Here is a 14,897-nt window from a genome sequence, read left to right as displayed (position 1 = left end):
CCACACAAACACACACTGAGCCTCATATACATCCATTCCCACACAAAAACACACTGAGCCTCATATACATCCAATCCCACACAAACACACACTGAGACTTACACATGCTCACACACACACTAACTCACACACAATCTCTCACACTTGCGTAAACTCTCACTCGCACACTTGCGCACAAACACATATTCTCAAACACAAACAACTCACAAAGAGACGTACCCAATTTTTCATTTGATTCTCAAAATATTGGTGAACTGACTCCTCCTAACAAAAGCACAGTCTCAGTTACAGACCCTTTACTGCAGCCTGTTATACCTTTGGAGCTGGAAGTCTCTGATGGGATATGCCCACTGCCTTTAATTGGGCAGAAAATCTGTCTCTATGCCAAATAAGGAATGCCTCAATCAAGATCCTGAAGAATGACTGTTCTGTTCTCCACATGGGCCCAATTAAGGAACCCAAAAATAATCTCTATGACGCTGCCCAAAGCATAAATTCTATTCCTCATGCACTAAGCCTGCCTAGTACAGCTTGAAGAATAAAGAAACTGCCTGTCTGTTGCTTCACTGACATACGTCAGCACTAACCTTGGAGAAGCAGCCCTGTTTCCATTGCTTCCAGTGCCCCACACCAGACACGCTTACACCTGTCAGAATCATACCACCAGCTGCTGCTAAATTTAATGTTTGGGGCCAAGAGCCCCACCCCATTGTCACAATCCCGAGGCAGGATTGTGGCTGTCCAAACAGATTTCACACTGGAGATTCACAGCCTGTGGACTTTCCTCTTGTTAATTTGTAATTGGGTTCCAAAGGTGAAAGATCAGTTTCTAACTCATTGCCTCACTGAGTCCAGTCTCATACCTGCTTCCTCACACTAGTTCAATTAGCTAATACATATTTATTTCTAAAAAGTTTTTTTTTGGCAATTGTTCTTTGGGTAAATACCCATACCATTCAGCTTATATATGGTACAGATGTTTTGGCATTCATTCTTCCATTGGCTTTCTAAGGTACCCAGTCATACTTTCAATTGAAGAACACTGTACAGTTGAGCAGCAGCGACATATGGCCAATAAGTTCAAGGAAACGTTTGGTTCTATGCTTATCACCAAACCTATCGAAGCAAATGCTGAGCAGTTGCCCTCCCCAGCGCAGCTTACAAATAAAATTATCGTTAAGGTGAGAGTGTCGCTTTGGTTTGATAATTTTCACATGATTTAAATCTACTTGTCAGAGCTCTGTTAACACTGGGGAGGTTAGGAAAGAAAATGATTTAACACACAAAAGAAATTATTTATTATCAGAAGTGGCCATTAAAGCCAAGCCAGTCATCACATTTATAAATACAAAGCAAGGCTTTTATTGAAAAAGCAGGAAAATGGGGTTAGGGTAGTGACTCCAATATGCAGTGACCCACCAGAACTGGGCCCTGAAACACTATCTCCTCTGAATATATTGGATGTTTGGGGTTCGGTTCTTACTTCATAATAGACAGATATCGATCAATATGCATTTGCCACTTAAAGTCACATTAGACCTTTGGTATTCATGGATGAAACTGACCATTTTTATTTGGGTTTCGAGCATAGCACGGACAAAGACCACAAGACCATTAGAATGAATATATGGGTGAATATGTTATGAGTAAACCACTTAGCAGACAGAGCTGGCTTGGGAATGGCCGCTATTTAGAAATTCCAGCTATCTCCAGCTTTTTAATTGCATGACATGCACTGATACTGCATCTATCCATGTTGTGAAACTTTTCAAAATATTTGTGTCTATTATTGTTATCTCTAATACTATAAAGTAGAAGTGAGCCTGCAATACGGCTGATTGGTACATGCTAATTGGTCAGATCCCAAATTTGATCTGCTCTAACTAAACAGCACTACAATCCAATTAGATTCCCCACAGAATGTAGAAGGCAGCCGCATTGGATGTTGCTTTCAAATAATAATTAAAGTTTTCAGCTCGTTTTAGGTCTAACTAAGTTCCCAATGTTATTTTGTCATTGCTATTTTAACTTACTGTTATAATTCCTAACATTTTCTTTTTGTTTAATTATCCCATTCACCACCCATTGTAGAGAGGTTACCTCTTAATGAATAGTGGCATCTGGAAATTGTAGTGTGTTGCAACTAGTTACTGACCTGTCATTCTGTTTATATTCTGAAATTTCTGTCACTGTTATAGCACAAAAAATTGGAATCTCAGCAAGAGACCTTTACATCCACTGTTTACACCTCCTACAAGGAACTTGAAAAGAAATCTGGGTTTCTTTATCTCCTGGATCCAATTGATCTGGTAAAATCACATGTATCACTATTTATAGCCATCTCTTGTGTCTTGTACAGGATTCATAGCTAGCATTTTCTTTAAAATTAAGTTTCAAAAGATGCATTGAAATACTGATACTGTGTTATGATCACAATTGATGGTACTAATGGACAAGTCAGTGAAATCAGGCTTGATAGAACTTTTTTTTGTTTAGTTTGTTAATATGGTGTTTAGTCACTGAAACACATTCACCCGAGGTTGTAGATTTCCTTTTAGATCTGAACAGAAGTTTATTACACAAAAGAAGAATTCTTCTCTAAAAAAACACTATATCTACGGGAGACAGTTAGAATGATCTTAAATCAGACAACAAACCAAAGATTCAGAGATAGTAGGAACTGCAGATGCTGGAGAATCTGAGATAACAAGGTGTAGAGCTGGATGAACACAGCAGGCCAAGCAGCATTAGAGGAGTAGGAAAGCTGACATTCCCAGACCTGAAACGTCAGCTTTCCTGCTCCTCTAATGCTGCTTGGCCTACTGTGTTCATCCAGCTCTACACCTTGTTAAACCAAAGATTCAACCTGTTTTCCAACACTATCCACTATAGAGCAATTACAACTGTATCTCAATTCTTTAAATTTCTACTTAAATGACTCCTTACAGTTTCTTTGCCATGATCTGTGGAGACAATTCAATGAGTCCCTTCTAAGTCTGTTGGCATGAACTTTTCTCAAGGCTGAGAGCCTAAACTTTCTCAACATTCTTATAACCTGCGAATTTCTAACCAAACATTCCTGGTTTGGAAGCTTAACAAATTAAACCACTCCACTGAGGTAAATGGTTCTCTGAACTGCCCCAGATTTCTCCTCGGAGAGAAACTAATCTTGCTTGTAAGCTCAACTCTGGTGTTTTATGAAAAAATAATTTGCTCAATCCTAGATTCCTCTGAGCTAACAACTAAGTTGTTGGCATTAAATGTTTGTCCAACCTGTTGTAAATTCAACAGTGTAAACATATTTTTCTTAACTCAGCATTCAGATAGTCTCCCACTTTCTGATAAATGCTGAAATTAGGTCACCATTCCACAAGGTCTCTTTGACCTTGTGTTTTTCAAACAAAAATGTGCCAGAAGTAGCCAACATTTACCTGCACCTATTTTGACAGATAATTTCCAATAATGTGATTAATATATATAAATTATGCACCCTTTATCAATACTGGAAGATGCTAAATCAGAATTCTGTTAACTTTAACCAAGTGCCATACGTGAGGAAATCTCTGAAAGTATAGTTCATTAAAACAACACCAAATCCTTTGCAAACTGATGTGATTTGTATATAGCTGACCAAATCAAACAAACTGAATCTATATCAATGAGCTTGTATAAGATCAAGGCATATTTCCACTACATTCTGTTATAAGATACGTAGAAGTTCAAGGGCTCACACATAAGATTTGTGAGTCACTTAAAGGAACCATAACTGTGTTGGTGTCTTATTGTTTTGCTTGCATCATATCCATCAAAAATGTTATGCACATACAAAACCTTTCCTGACAGACTGTGCAAGTGCTTGCATTTCTAGCTTCTGATTTTAATACCCTTTCAAAATATCAAATGTATCACAAATTAGGTGCTGTTTTACATATTTGCTGGTATTATCGTCATGCATTTCGATTTCTTTTACAGACCTGGTACAAGCACTACTGTGTGATAGTAGATGGAAAGCTTTATTTTGCAGATTCAACAGATGAAGATGATGAATTAGCGAGAGCGAGAAACCAGGTATCATTCTTCATATTCTGCTTTCTTCCATCCTCTCTCCTAATGTCTCTTCCTTCTCTGCATAGACATTCATCAGGTTTCATTTCAGTCTTCCAATGTGTAATCGAGAAGTTAAAAAAAGTCTCCAAACATAATTTTTCTTTGTCTCCTCCATATCCTCTAAATGACGTAGTGAGTTGGAAATGCAGTCTACACCAAAAGCTAAAGCACAGTTGTAGTCAAGTTTCTATCTTCAGTTTCCATGCCAAAAGCTCTGTACTCTGATGATATCACTTCTTGACTATCTCTATTTATATTTAATAGGTATAATTTGCTTTCATCTTTTGCTTATCCCACAATACAGCGGCAAAATATTACTTCATCGAGTTTGCTGATCTCTGCTGCAGAGACAGAATGTGTGTATTGGACTGCTATTAATATTGAACCAGTACCAAGAGCTTAATTTTAACAACAATCACTGCAACTGTATTGTCCTTACTTGTATTACCCATGGGTGAGTCAAGTGTTTACTAAAAAGGACCATCTCAAAATGTTTGAAGCACTTCATTAGGAAACTATCCTCTGATAGAGGAGACCCAGAAGTGAATGCAGCATCATATCATAGAATCCATATAGTGCAGGAAAAGGTCATTCACCCCATTGGATCTGTACTGACCCTCCAAAGAGCATCACACCCAGACCAGACCCCCACCCTATCCCCATAAACTTGTATTTACCATGGCTAACTCACCTAGTTTGCACATCCCTGAACAGTAAAGGGCGGTTTACCATGGTCAATTCACCTAACCTGCACATCTTTGGACAATGGGAGGAAACTGGTGCATCTGGTGGAAACCCACACACACACGCACAAGGAGAGTATGCAAACTCCACACAGACAGTCACCCAAGGCTGGAATTGGTCCCTGCACTGTGAGACAGCAGTGCTAACCCACTGTGCCCCTGTGCTGCCCATGGAGCAAGGTTGTCTCCTCTATTTTCTGTTTGGTGATTTTCATGCTCTTCCCTCTTAGAAAACAGTGTGGAGCTTCAGAAGAACAAGTCTCCTCTTGTTGACTATTAATGAACTTAAAAGTTCCATGTTCAGTGACAGCATTAAATCAGTCTTAGTTGAATTCCAGTTATCAATTAGGATCTCATAACATGACATTTATCTATTTCCCATTCTACCCGTCTTCTATTAAGAACTATTTTCTAACATTCCTTGATTTTTTTTTGTATGATTATCATAAACTTATGCCCTTTCATTACCATCACACTAGCCATTATAAGCAATTTATCATTAGTTACACTTATTATAATCTAGATGACCTCTCCATATCATCTTTAACTTCCTCAACTCTGGTGAACAACAGCCAAATTCTTGAGTTTTCCACTGTGACTGTAACAAATCACATTTAATCATACTCTGGTGAGTTTATGCAGTGGCATTATAGAGTCATAAAGGTCTACAGCACAGAAAGACATTCATTGGCCCATCAAGTCTCTGCAGGTCAAAAACACTTTTGAAAAATACTTCTATATCCATTCAAAATGGGATACATATTATTCCAACGGCAGCCTAATGTTTTATGCAAATTCCATCCTACTGCCTGGCTATTGTGTGCTACACCTCTCAATACGAAAATAGGAATTATGCTTGTCTTTGGCATCCTGATGCTTCACTTTACCATTCTACTGTACTTGCTACTGTGAACCTGCACATCACCACTCTGTGGATTTGCTTTTCATTGAACCATACAGCACAGAAGGAAGCCTTCTGGTTCTTTAAAAGAAGTATCTAATTATTCTCAATTCCCTGGATTTTTCTCACATCCTTGCAATTTTCTTCCTTTCAAGTATATTTCCTTCTTCAAATTTATTATCAAATCTGCTTCCTTTCATGTACTGCATTCCAAATAGTAAAAAAATCATGAGATAAGAAAGAAAATTCTCTTTCTGTTTCCTCTGGTTTGTTTGACATCCCCTAAAATCAGTGTCCTCTGCTTAAATAGCCTTCTATCAGTGGGAAATCATTTTTCCATATTCACTTCAGCAAAACCTTCAAAATGTTGAATTCTTCTATTGAACTTCCATTTCTTGTCGCATCACTAAAAGACCTTCATTCTTTGTACTGGTTTCAGTAACTCTTTTTTGCATCCTTTTCGGTCTTTTGTGAATTCTTTTCAAATCTTTGACATCCCTTCCATTTCTGTGTTCCACACCTTTCATAATATAAGTGCCATTTCATAGCAACACTGTATCTGTGGAAACTAGTAATGAAAACTGTTTTATTTAGGCATTGAATAGCACAGATCGTCACTTTAATGAGAAATGGTTTCATGGGAAAATGGGGAAAGATGGCAGACAGAGGGCAGAGAAGCTGCTCCAAGAGTTTTGTATGGAAACAGGTGGACGAGATGGAACTTTCTTGGTCCGTGAGAGCGACACATTCCCTGGAGACTTCACATTGTCATTTTGGTACTGATATTCTGCGTTTTAAATTAACCTTTTTATTCTTTAATATTATTTAATGGAGATTATTGCTTAAAATGTGACATTAAAAATGGCTTGTGAATTACCAGTGTTGGGAAGATAGGATAAAATAAAATATTAAAACATAGAAGAATTAGATAAATGTTAAATCTTGGCTTTACCCTAGTTCTGTACCAGCATCTTCAGAAATGTTTGAAATTATTGCAATAAACTATTAAATGAGGTATACTGGATTACAAAAGAACAAAAGCTCTTAAACTGTTAGCAGGCAACATTACATCAACAAGTTGCTAGAATCCTGGGGCTGAAATAGATGAAAGTTGGAGCCTGTCGAGTTAAGGTCAGGATGATCAAACTGCAATAGAAAATTGGGATTCTTTTCCACCCAGAAGAGAGTACATAATTTAGTAAGGAATGACCAAAATGTGTAAAAGAGAAAATGAAAAGAGAGAGCAAACACATTAAAGGAAAGCAAATTTATTTTGCTTTAATACGGTCATTATGACATGAACGTTTGCACACTCAATTCCTCTGTTTTTGAAATGATCACTGAGTTTTAGACTTGGAGCTCAACTTGACACCTGATATCAAGCCCTGGGAAAACTTCCATACTATTCCAAACAAGGAATAAAAAACCTTCCAAAGACACTTGAAAATAAGTGATAGAAATCCACCAACATAAAATACAAACCCCAAACTAGATTCAAACAATGCAATTTTTTTACTTGACTCAAGATTCCCTGATTTGTTAACAATATATCTGGTCTGTATTGAGGTTTTTTGGATGACATATGTCTCCCACATCCAACATAGAAGCCAGGACTCGGGTTGCCTTGCTGGCTGACATCTGCCCAGTTTTAAACAGATGTCATAATGTTTCAAAATGAACATACGCTTCACATGTTGCTGGCCCTTGGCTTTGGGCTGAATGAAGCAAAACAACAAAATAAACATCTCTCTAGAAAATGGTTAGGAAAATTAAAAATGTATGTATTTTATAAATAATATACCGACCGTGGCTGGGGAACATAAGAGCTACGAGCAGCAAATGAGCCCCTTAAGCCTTCTCCATGATCATGGCTGATCCCATCTCAGCCTCAACTCCACTTTCCTGCTCGCTCTCCATAACCTTTCAACCCATTGCTAATTAAAAATCTGTCTATCTTCTCCTCAAATTTACTCAATGTCCCGACATCCACTGTACTCTGTGGTAGTGAATTCCATCGATTTATGACCCTTTAAGTGATTTCCCCTCATCTCTGTCTTAAATCTGCAACCCCTTATCCTAAAACTATTAATTCTTGTTCTAAGATTGCCGCACATAAGGAAACATCTTTTCCATGTCTACTTTGTCAATTCCCATTAGCATCCTACATACCTTCATTAGATTTCATGTCATTCTTCTGAACTCCACAGATTATAGGTCAAAACTGCTCAATCTCTGTTTGTCTCTGGAATCAATCTAGTGAACCTCCTTTGAACTGTGTCCAATACAATTATGTCCCTCTTCAAGTAAGGCAACTAAAGTTCAGGTCAAAAGCTCCACTTGCAGTCTCACTAATACTTTGGACAGTTGCAGCAATATTTACAACTTTGATACTCTTTTCCTTGAACAATAAATGCCAAAATTTCATTGCCCGAAACGTCAGCCTTTCTGCTCCTATGATGCTGCTTGGCCTGCTGTGTTCATCCAGCTCTGCACCTTGTTGTCTTGCTTTCCTTATTACTTGCTTTACCTACATTCTAATTTTCTATGATACATGCACAGCGACACCCAGATCTCTTTGCACCAAAGCATGCTAAAGTTTCTCTCCATTTAGATAATAAGTTGCCTTTCTATTCCACCAACCAAAATGGATAACCTCACACATATCTATATTAAACTTCATCTGCCAAATTTTGGTCCGTTCACCTAACCAACCTTATCCATTTGCAAATTTCTTACTTCTTCATTACATCTTACTTTTCCACTTATTAGAGTGTCATCTGAAAATTCGGCTATAGTACTTTCTAACCTGCATCCAATTCATTAATACAGACTATAAATAGTTTGGACTCAATGATCGAACCCTGTGACATTCTGCTAATTACATCTTACCAACCAGAAAAAGACCAATTCCTCGTGATTCACTGCTTTCTGTTGGTTAACCAATTCTCTGTCCAAGCTACTGAATTACCCTTAACCTCATGTGACCTTACCTTGTGCAATAACCTTTTATACGGCACCCTATCAAATGGGAAGAGACAAGTAGCAAACCTACAAATTGTAAAAATCAAAAATGAAGATACAGACAACTGGGAGTCCAGGGAATAAAAAATTTCAAACCTGAACTTAGTTTAAAGAGTGAAGCCAATTGACATATTAAATTTGACTTTGATTGTGCATAAATATGTAAGATGTGCAATGCTGCAGGAGCCACCTGTTTTATTATTCACTAAATTTGCATCTCCTGGAATGGACATGGTTGACTAAGAAGGAAAATATTAGCCAAGATTCAGCTGCTGATAACTAATCTGCCCACGGAAAGGTACACATGTAGATAATTTCTACCCAACGTGTTTGGAGAGGTTATTGTAAAATTCCAAAGTAGGTGGGCTTCCTGGGTTAGAGGGAGGGACACTACCACTGCACCACCTGGCCTCTTGCTCCTGGTATTCCCAAGCAGTCTTCCATCCATGTACTAGCTTGGACCTGTGACTGCTTAACTTTGAGGATCAGCTGCAGATCAGACTAGTACTGCACATGGATGTGTTGGTTGAGAAGGACACCAAGCTTTAATGAGGTACTTACTCTTCACTGTCCAATGTTTGCTGAATTTAACATGAAGTACCAAAAGGTTGCCAGCAGGTGTCAGCAACTTCTCAGAGGTTTGGAATACAGTAGAGAGAAAATATATGAAAAATGACACATTAAAAAAGGCTTGGAAAAGTTAATCTCCTTATCATAATTAATGATGTAGGCTCGAATGTAGTTTTATCTCAAAATAAATCAGACTCAGACAGCCCAATTGCATGTTTTTTTACATTAAAACGGTGACAACTTGAAAATACATTGTTGACTGTGAAGCAGTTTTGGACATGCTGAGCCTGTGACAGGTAAATATATAAACACAAGTTCTTTCTTTATCACTGGATCGTTTTAGTATTGTATCACACTGAGGCACTTTCAGGACTTCAGCTTGATTCCGTGCATATGGTGAGATCTAGACTGCCGATAGTCATTTGCAGATGGTGAACAGAGCCTAAACCTTGCTGCAAGATGAAAGCACAAGTCACCTGAGGCACATGTCTCCAAGAAGATGTTATCAGAGCAGTGCTAGAGTAAATAACCTAGCTGCCCTGTTATTTACTAAATAATGCAGAGAGGCTCTAAAACGTGGAAGAAGCAACATTCAGAGATAAAATTGCATGAGCTCAAACAAGATTGAATTTAAATTAGAACCTCGTAGCATGTTCTAACCTTTTCTTTGCATTTATTTATACAGGAGAAATGGGAGAGTCCAGCACTGTCGCATTCGTTCTAGCACAGATGGAGAGAGCAATAAATATTTCTTGACTGATAATTTAACTTTCCACAACGTCTATGATCTAGTTCAACACTATCAGAATGCACCTTTACGATGCAGTGAATTTGAATTGCGTTTAACTGAAGCAGTACCTAGCCCAAATCCTCATGAATTGCAAGAGTAAGTTAGAAATTTGTGCCGTCAATTTAAGCATCACATGAATAGAGAAAAACAATACAATTTGTGGATGTAAATTGAAAGTGTACAATATTTTGTTACTTCGTTATTTTCCAACAACATGGGCTGCATTTCTAGACCAAGCTGTCACAAGGAAAATCTGCTTGTGACTGATTCCTGAGTTTAGATATTGAGTCACAGGTTGAAATTGTCTGTAAAATCTTTCTGTATAAACATAGCAATCTTTTAAAGTCTATAAATGAAAAGCAAAAATCACGTCTCTCCATGTAGCCACTTTGTAGCCTTTATAAGCAAGTTTGCTAATTTAGTACAAACACAGAGCATCTTGGAGAGACACAGCAGGCCTGGCAGTATCTGTGGAGAGAATGCAGACTTAATGTTTCAACTCCAGCATGACTCTTCTTCACAAAAAAACTCTGTCCACAGACGCTGTCAGACTTTCTGAGTTTATTCAGCATCCTCTGTGATTGTTTCAGATTTGCAGCATCCACAATACTTTGCCTTTTATTGCTAATTTACTCCCAAGTTTCAGACAGACATTTCCTAGAGTCTTCTGATGAGCTAGGATTAAGCTATGGGTCCTCTGAGTACGTTTTCATGAAACTATTACAGCAACAGAGAGAATTTTCATTGCATCACTTTGGTCAGACTTGAACCTTCACTGACCAATTCTGGCCAAGCCAAAGCGATGTGACTATTTAAAATAGTTGTGCATATGCAAATAGTAAGCCTAACCAAATTTATGCAGAAAACCCTTCGTTTGAGAAATAGATAAAAGACGAAAAATTTTCCGTTGTGCACACAACTAGTGTAGCTTTCATAGTGAAGGAGCCAAAATCAGACTTTTTCTATTTGTTTATCATATCCTTGAATCACAGAATTATTATAGTACAAATGGAGGCCACTCAGCCGAACATTACACTGGCCCTATTATCTAGTCCAACTTCATTATCTAGTGCCAATCACTTGCCATTTCCCCATATCCCTGCGCACCATTAGTGTCCAAAAACAAACATCCAATGCCCTAGTTGAACCTGCCTCCAAACAAATTTCCAGGCAGTGCATTGCATGCCCTGGCAATTAGAACTTCCAAAAACTGATTGGTTGAAGTTATATGATTGGTTACCCTGTTTCAATGCAGATCTCATTTGAACCGCTCAGACTTGTGAATGCAACATTGACCTGGAATTTGCTATTGTAATCATGGTGAAGCTGTCAGCATTTATGTCATTATAGTGTAAAAACTGAAAGCAACTTCTGGTGCCCACACATGTATCGGAAGAAGCAGAAAACTGGGAGTAGCAGTCAGCAATACCTTACTCCATCACAGTGTGTACCTCAGATAACAAGTTGTAGAGCTGGCATCTTGCCAGATGCCTCAGAAAGCCATTTCTGAAGAAGGGTCTAGGCCCGAAACATCAGCCTTCCTGCTCCTCTGATGCTGCTTGGCCTGCTGTGTTCATCCAGCTCTACACCTTGTTATCTCAGATTATCCAGCTTCTGCAGTTCCTACAATCTCTGAAACAGTGTGTACCTCTACAGTTTTTGCAGATTGCATGTTGCATTGCCTCAGAATCAATGATTTGATATAAACATCACACTGTTACATCTTATCCTTGCCTTAAAAACAGTTGAAAATTTTCTGCTTTATTGAATGAGGTGAAATTGAAGTCTTGTTGAGTGAGGTAAAAATGAGTTTTTAATGCTGTACCAAATCATAATTACTACTGTACAATGTTTTTGTCCTTGAAAACTATATTTACAGGTCTGGAGTTTCATTCCCTCCATTCCATGAAATAAATTCCATAATTATGTTTTGATATAATGTGAATTAATAACAGGAACAATTAATATACTTTTTTAAAAAACATTCATTTTATATTTTAACTTCTGCTTTCATATCATATGGATACCCCAATCTTTATTTGGTATTAAAGTGATGAAAATGTGAGATATAACTGCGCATTTAACTTTCTGTCTATGAGAATTCTTCATTATGATTCGCTTGCCAACCTGCTTGATGACGTCACTTGCCAGATGCCTCAAAATCCCTACCTAGAGATTGAGTAGGAAAAATTAGTGCTTTAGAATGTGGACAGTTTGCTTTGAGGTTAAGTTGTGAGTGCTGCTTCTTTGTTGCTGACCATGCAGTCTAGACCAATGTTCTTTCTTGTGGTGCTTTCAGATGGTACTATAAAAATCTAAGTCGAGGAGAAGCTGAGGACATGCTTATGAGGATACCTAGAGATGGAGCCTTTTTGGTTCGAAAGCGAGATGATCCCAATTCATATGCCATTACTTTCAGGTAAGATTACAAACTATTGCTAAATATAATGTAAAATAAATATATATTCGGCAGTGTAAGGAGAATCCAAACTTCATTTTAAATTTGTGGTCTTCTTCAGAGCTGAAAGTAAGGTTAAACATTGCCGCATTAACTATGAAGAAGGAAAGTACATACTGGGGACCTCAGCAGAGTTTGACAGTCTGGAGGAGCTTATCAATTATCATCGGAAACATCCATTGTATCGAAAAATGAAACTGCGCTACCCAGTCACAGAAAAGATGCTGGAGCGTTACAATGTGGTAGGTATTTATTTTGTTATCCTTTAATTAAGAATTCAAATCCTTTTATCCACTTTTATGAAACATTATTAATTATCTTCTTCCTACTTCAGATAGAATGATGAAATATCAAGCCCTTAAACTCTACAGTTTACGGGGGGCCTTTAGTACTAGTTGAATATCAGTCAAGTTAAGGAACCGTCCAAACCCCACAGACTGCTCTTCTCTCTCAAGAAGGCTTATCTGTGAAATGCTCCCTTTATTGGCTTGATGCCAATATTATTGAAAACAATAATCAATGGAGACAAGACATTCAGATAAAATCTTAACTTCAAACATGTAGTAACTGGATAACTTCAGTTTAGTTATTCCTTGTAGTTGAGACTTTGCATTTTAAGACTGTTTTCTGGCTGGCAAGCCATTTTCGAAAATCTCCAGATTTCACTTGAATTATGTATACCCAAGTTGAGACTTGCCATTTTTGCTTCTGAATTCCATCATTCACCAGTAGAAGGTGTTTCTGTGAACCTGACCCTGGTTTGTGTGACTGTGCACCGTCATTAAGAGCTGATAGCATTTTTACTGGCAGGTATCGGTTGGCCTGTTTTCCTGGTCTAGATCCGCACTGTGTTTTACTTTAGTCATTTCAAGAGGAAGGGAAATCACTTCATGATTTTGGACTAAAGCCAAATGATTAGTCTTCATTGAGGTTTGTAATGTAAAAGGAAGGCCTCTCCAAATTCCCGTGAAGCTACCCTTTCTGCAATCCGACATGTTCTGCATAATGAAACTTCTGGTCTGCTTTCAGGAAAAAGACTATGGCAGTCTGTATGGAATAAATTATGTGGACCCGAATGAACTAGCACCTGTTCAGGTAGGATTCAAACATGGATGTTCTTATTAAAGCATTAAATAAATATCATTTCAGTCGGCAAGAACAGGATTCAAAGCAAAAACCTATTTCTGGAATTTCTGACTTCTGTCCAAAACCTGAGAACAGTAATAGGGTACTTCTCTGATGTTACCACAGCCTCGATTCCTTCACTTGTTGTTATTCCCTTTAGCACTAGTAAATTTTAGACAAATGTTGAGCAGTTTGTGAAAAATTTGGAGGTTAATAGAACATTAGATTCAAATTAGATTTCCTAACTGCTGATTGTTCCCTACTACACTGCAATCTGCATACATTGCAACCAATTAGCTCCAGTCAGCATACCCATACTTTGGCTACCAGAAACCTAGAATATATCAGCAGGAGATTGATGTGTTTTGTAAGATTCCCAAGGCAGAACTCTATTCCTAAATTATTACTGTCATTATTCTACTCAAATACGTGCATCTCCATGTACAGTGACTTCCCAGAATCTGGTTTACGAAATCACAGCAGAACATTCTTCTTGTGAAAGATTTTCTCCAGTAACTAGAGTGAATGAAGGGAAATTCTGATCCTTGGTGTGAAACCCTCAGACTTTATCCACTGCTGTTGCCAGCTTCTGGAAGATTGATTATCTGCCAAATAGGGATATATTTTCCCTGAAGAAGTCTTGTACTCCCAACTCTTAGAGAAAACATTTTTTTTTTAAATGAAAGTACATGATACACTATCTGATATGACACAGCATCTAAGATCCATTGGACCCACTTGTGATGCAGTGGTAGTGTCCTTGGACCAGGAGGCCCGGGTTCAAACCCTACCTGTTCCAGGGGTACGTAATAACATTTCTGAACAGGTTGATTAGAAAAAAAGGTTAAGTAAACAAAGACCTGTTTTGCTGACAGGTCACCTGTGAAACATGAACTCATCTGTTTTCTGAACAGCTGCTGTGTGTTGGCACCATAGATTCATAGAGTCATACAGCATAGAAACAGACCCTTTGGTCCAACTCATCCATGCCAACAATGTTCCCAAACTAAACCAGTCCCACTTTCCTGCATTTGGCCCATATCCCTCCAAACCTTTCCAATTCATGTACTTATCCAAATGTCTTTTCAATGTTGTAACTGTACCTGCTTCCACCAATTTCCACACATGAACCACTCTCTGTATAAGAAATTTGGCCCTCATGTGCTTTTTAAAACTTTCGCC

The 14,897-nt window shown here is 38.0% G+C and overlaps 1 protein-coding gene across 1 annotated transcript in view; it reads left to right on the top strand.

The window, feature by feature from the left end:
- Positions 1 to 14,897, top strand: part of plcg2 (phospholipase C, gamma 2) — a 189,706-nt gene that overhangs the window by 126,376 nt on the left and 48,433 nt on the right. The window contains exons 13-20 of the mRNA XM_048606015.1: positions 1,013 to 1,181; positions 2,199 to 2,309; positions 3,973 to 4,068; positions 6,346 to 6,527; positions 10,028 to 10,228; positions 12,432 to 12,551; positions 12,652 to 12,832; positions 13,620 to 13,685. Of these exons, the coding sequence (XP_048461972.1) occupies positions 1,013 to 1,181; positions 2,199 to 2,309; positions 3,973 to 4,068; positions 6,346 to 6,527; positions 10,028 to 10,228; positions 12,432 to 12,551; positions 12,652 to 12,832; positions 13,620 to 13,685 (1,126 nt within the window). The remainder of the gene's footprint in view (positions 1 to 1,012; positions 1,182 to 2,198; positions 2,310 to 3,972; positions 4,069 to 6,345; positions 6,528 to 10,027; positions 10,229 to 12,431; positions 12,552 to 12,651; positions 12,833 to 13,619; positions 13,686 to 14,897) is intronic.

Source organism: Rhincodon typus, chromosome 15 (assembly GCF_021869965.1).
Source record: "Rhincodon typus isolate 14 chromosome 15, sRhiTyp1.1, whole genome shotgun sequence".
Taxonomy (NCBI): Eukaryota; Metazoa; Chordata; class Chondrichthyes; order Orectolobiformes; family Rhincodontidae; genus Rhincodon; species Rhincodon typus.
The sequence above is the reverse complement of the archived record's forward strand: the minus strand, read 5'-3'. Positions and strand labels throughout refer to the sequence as shown.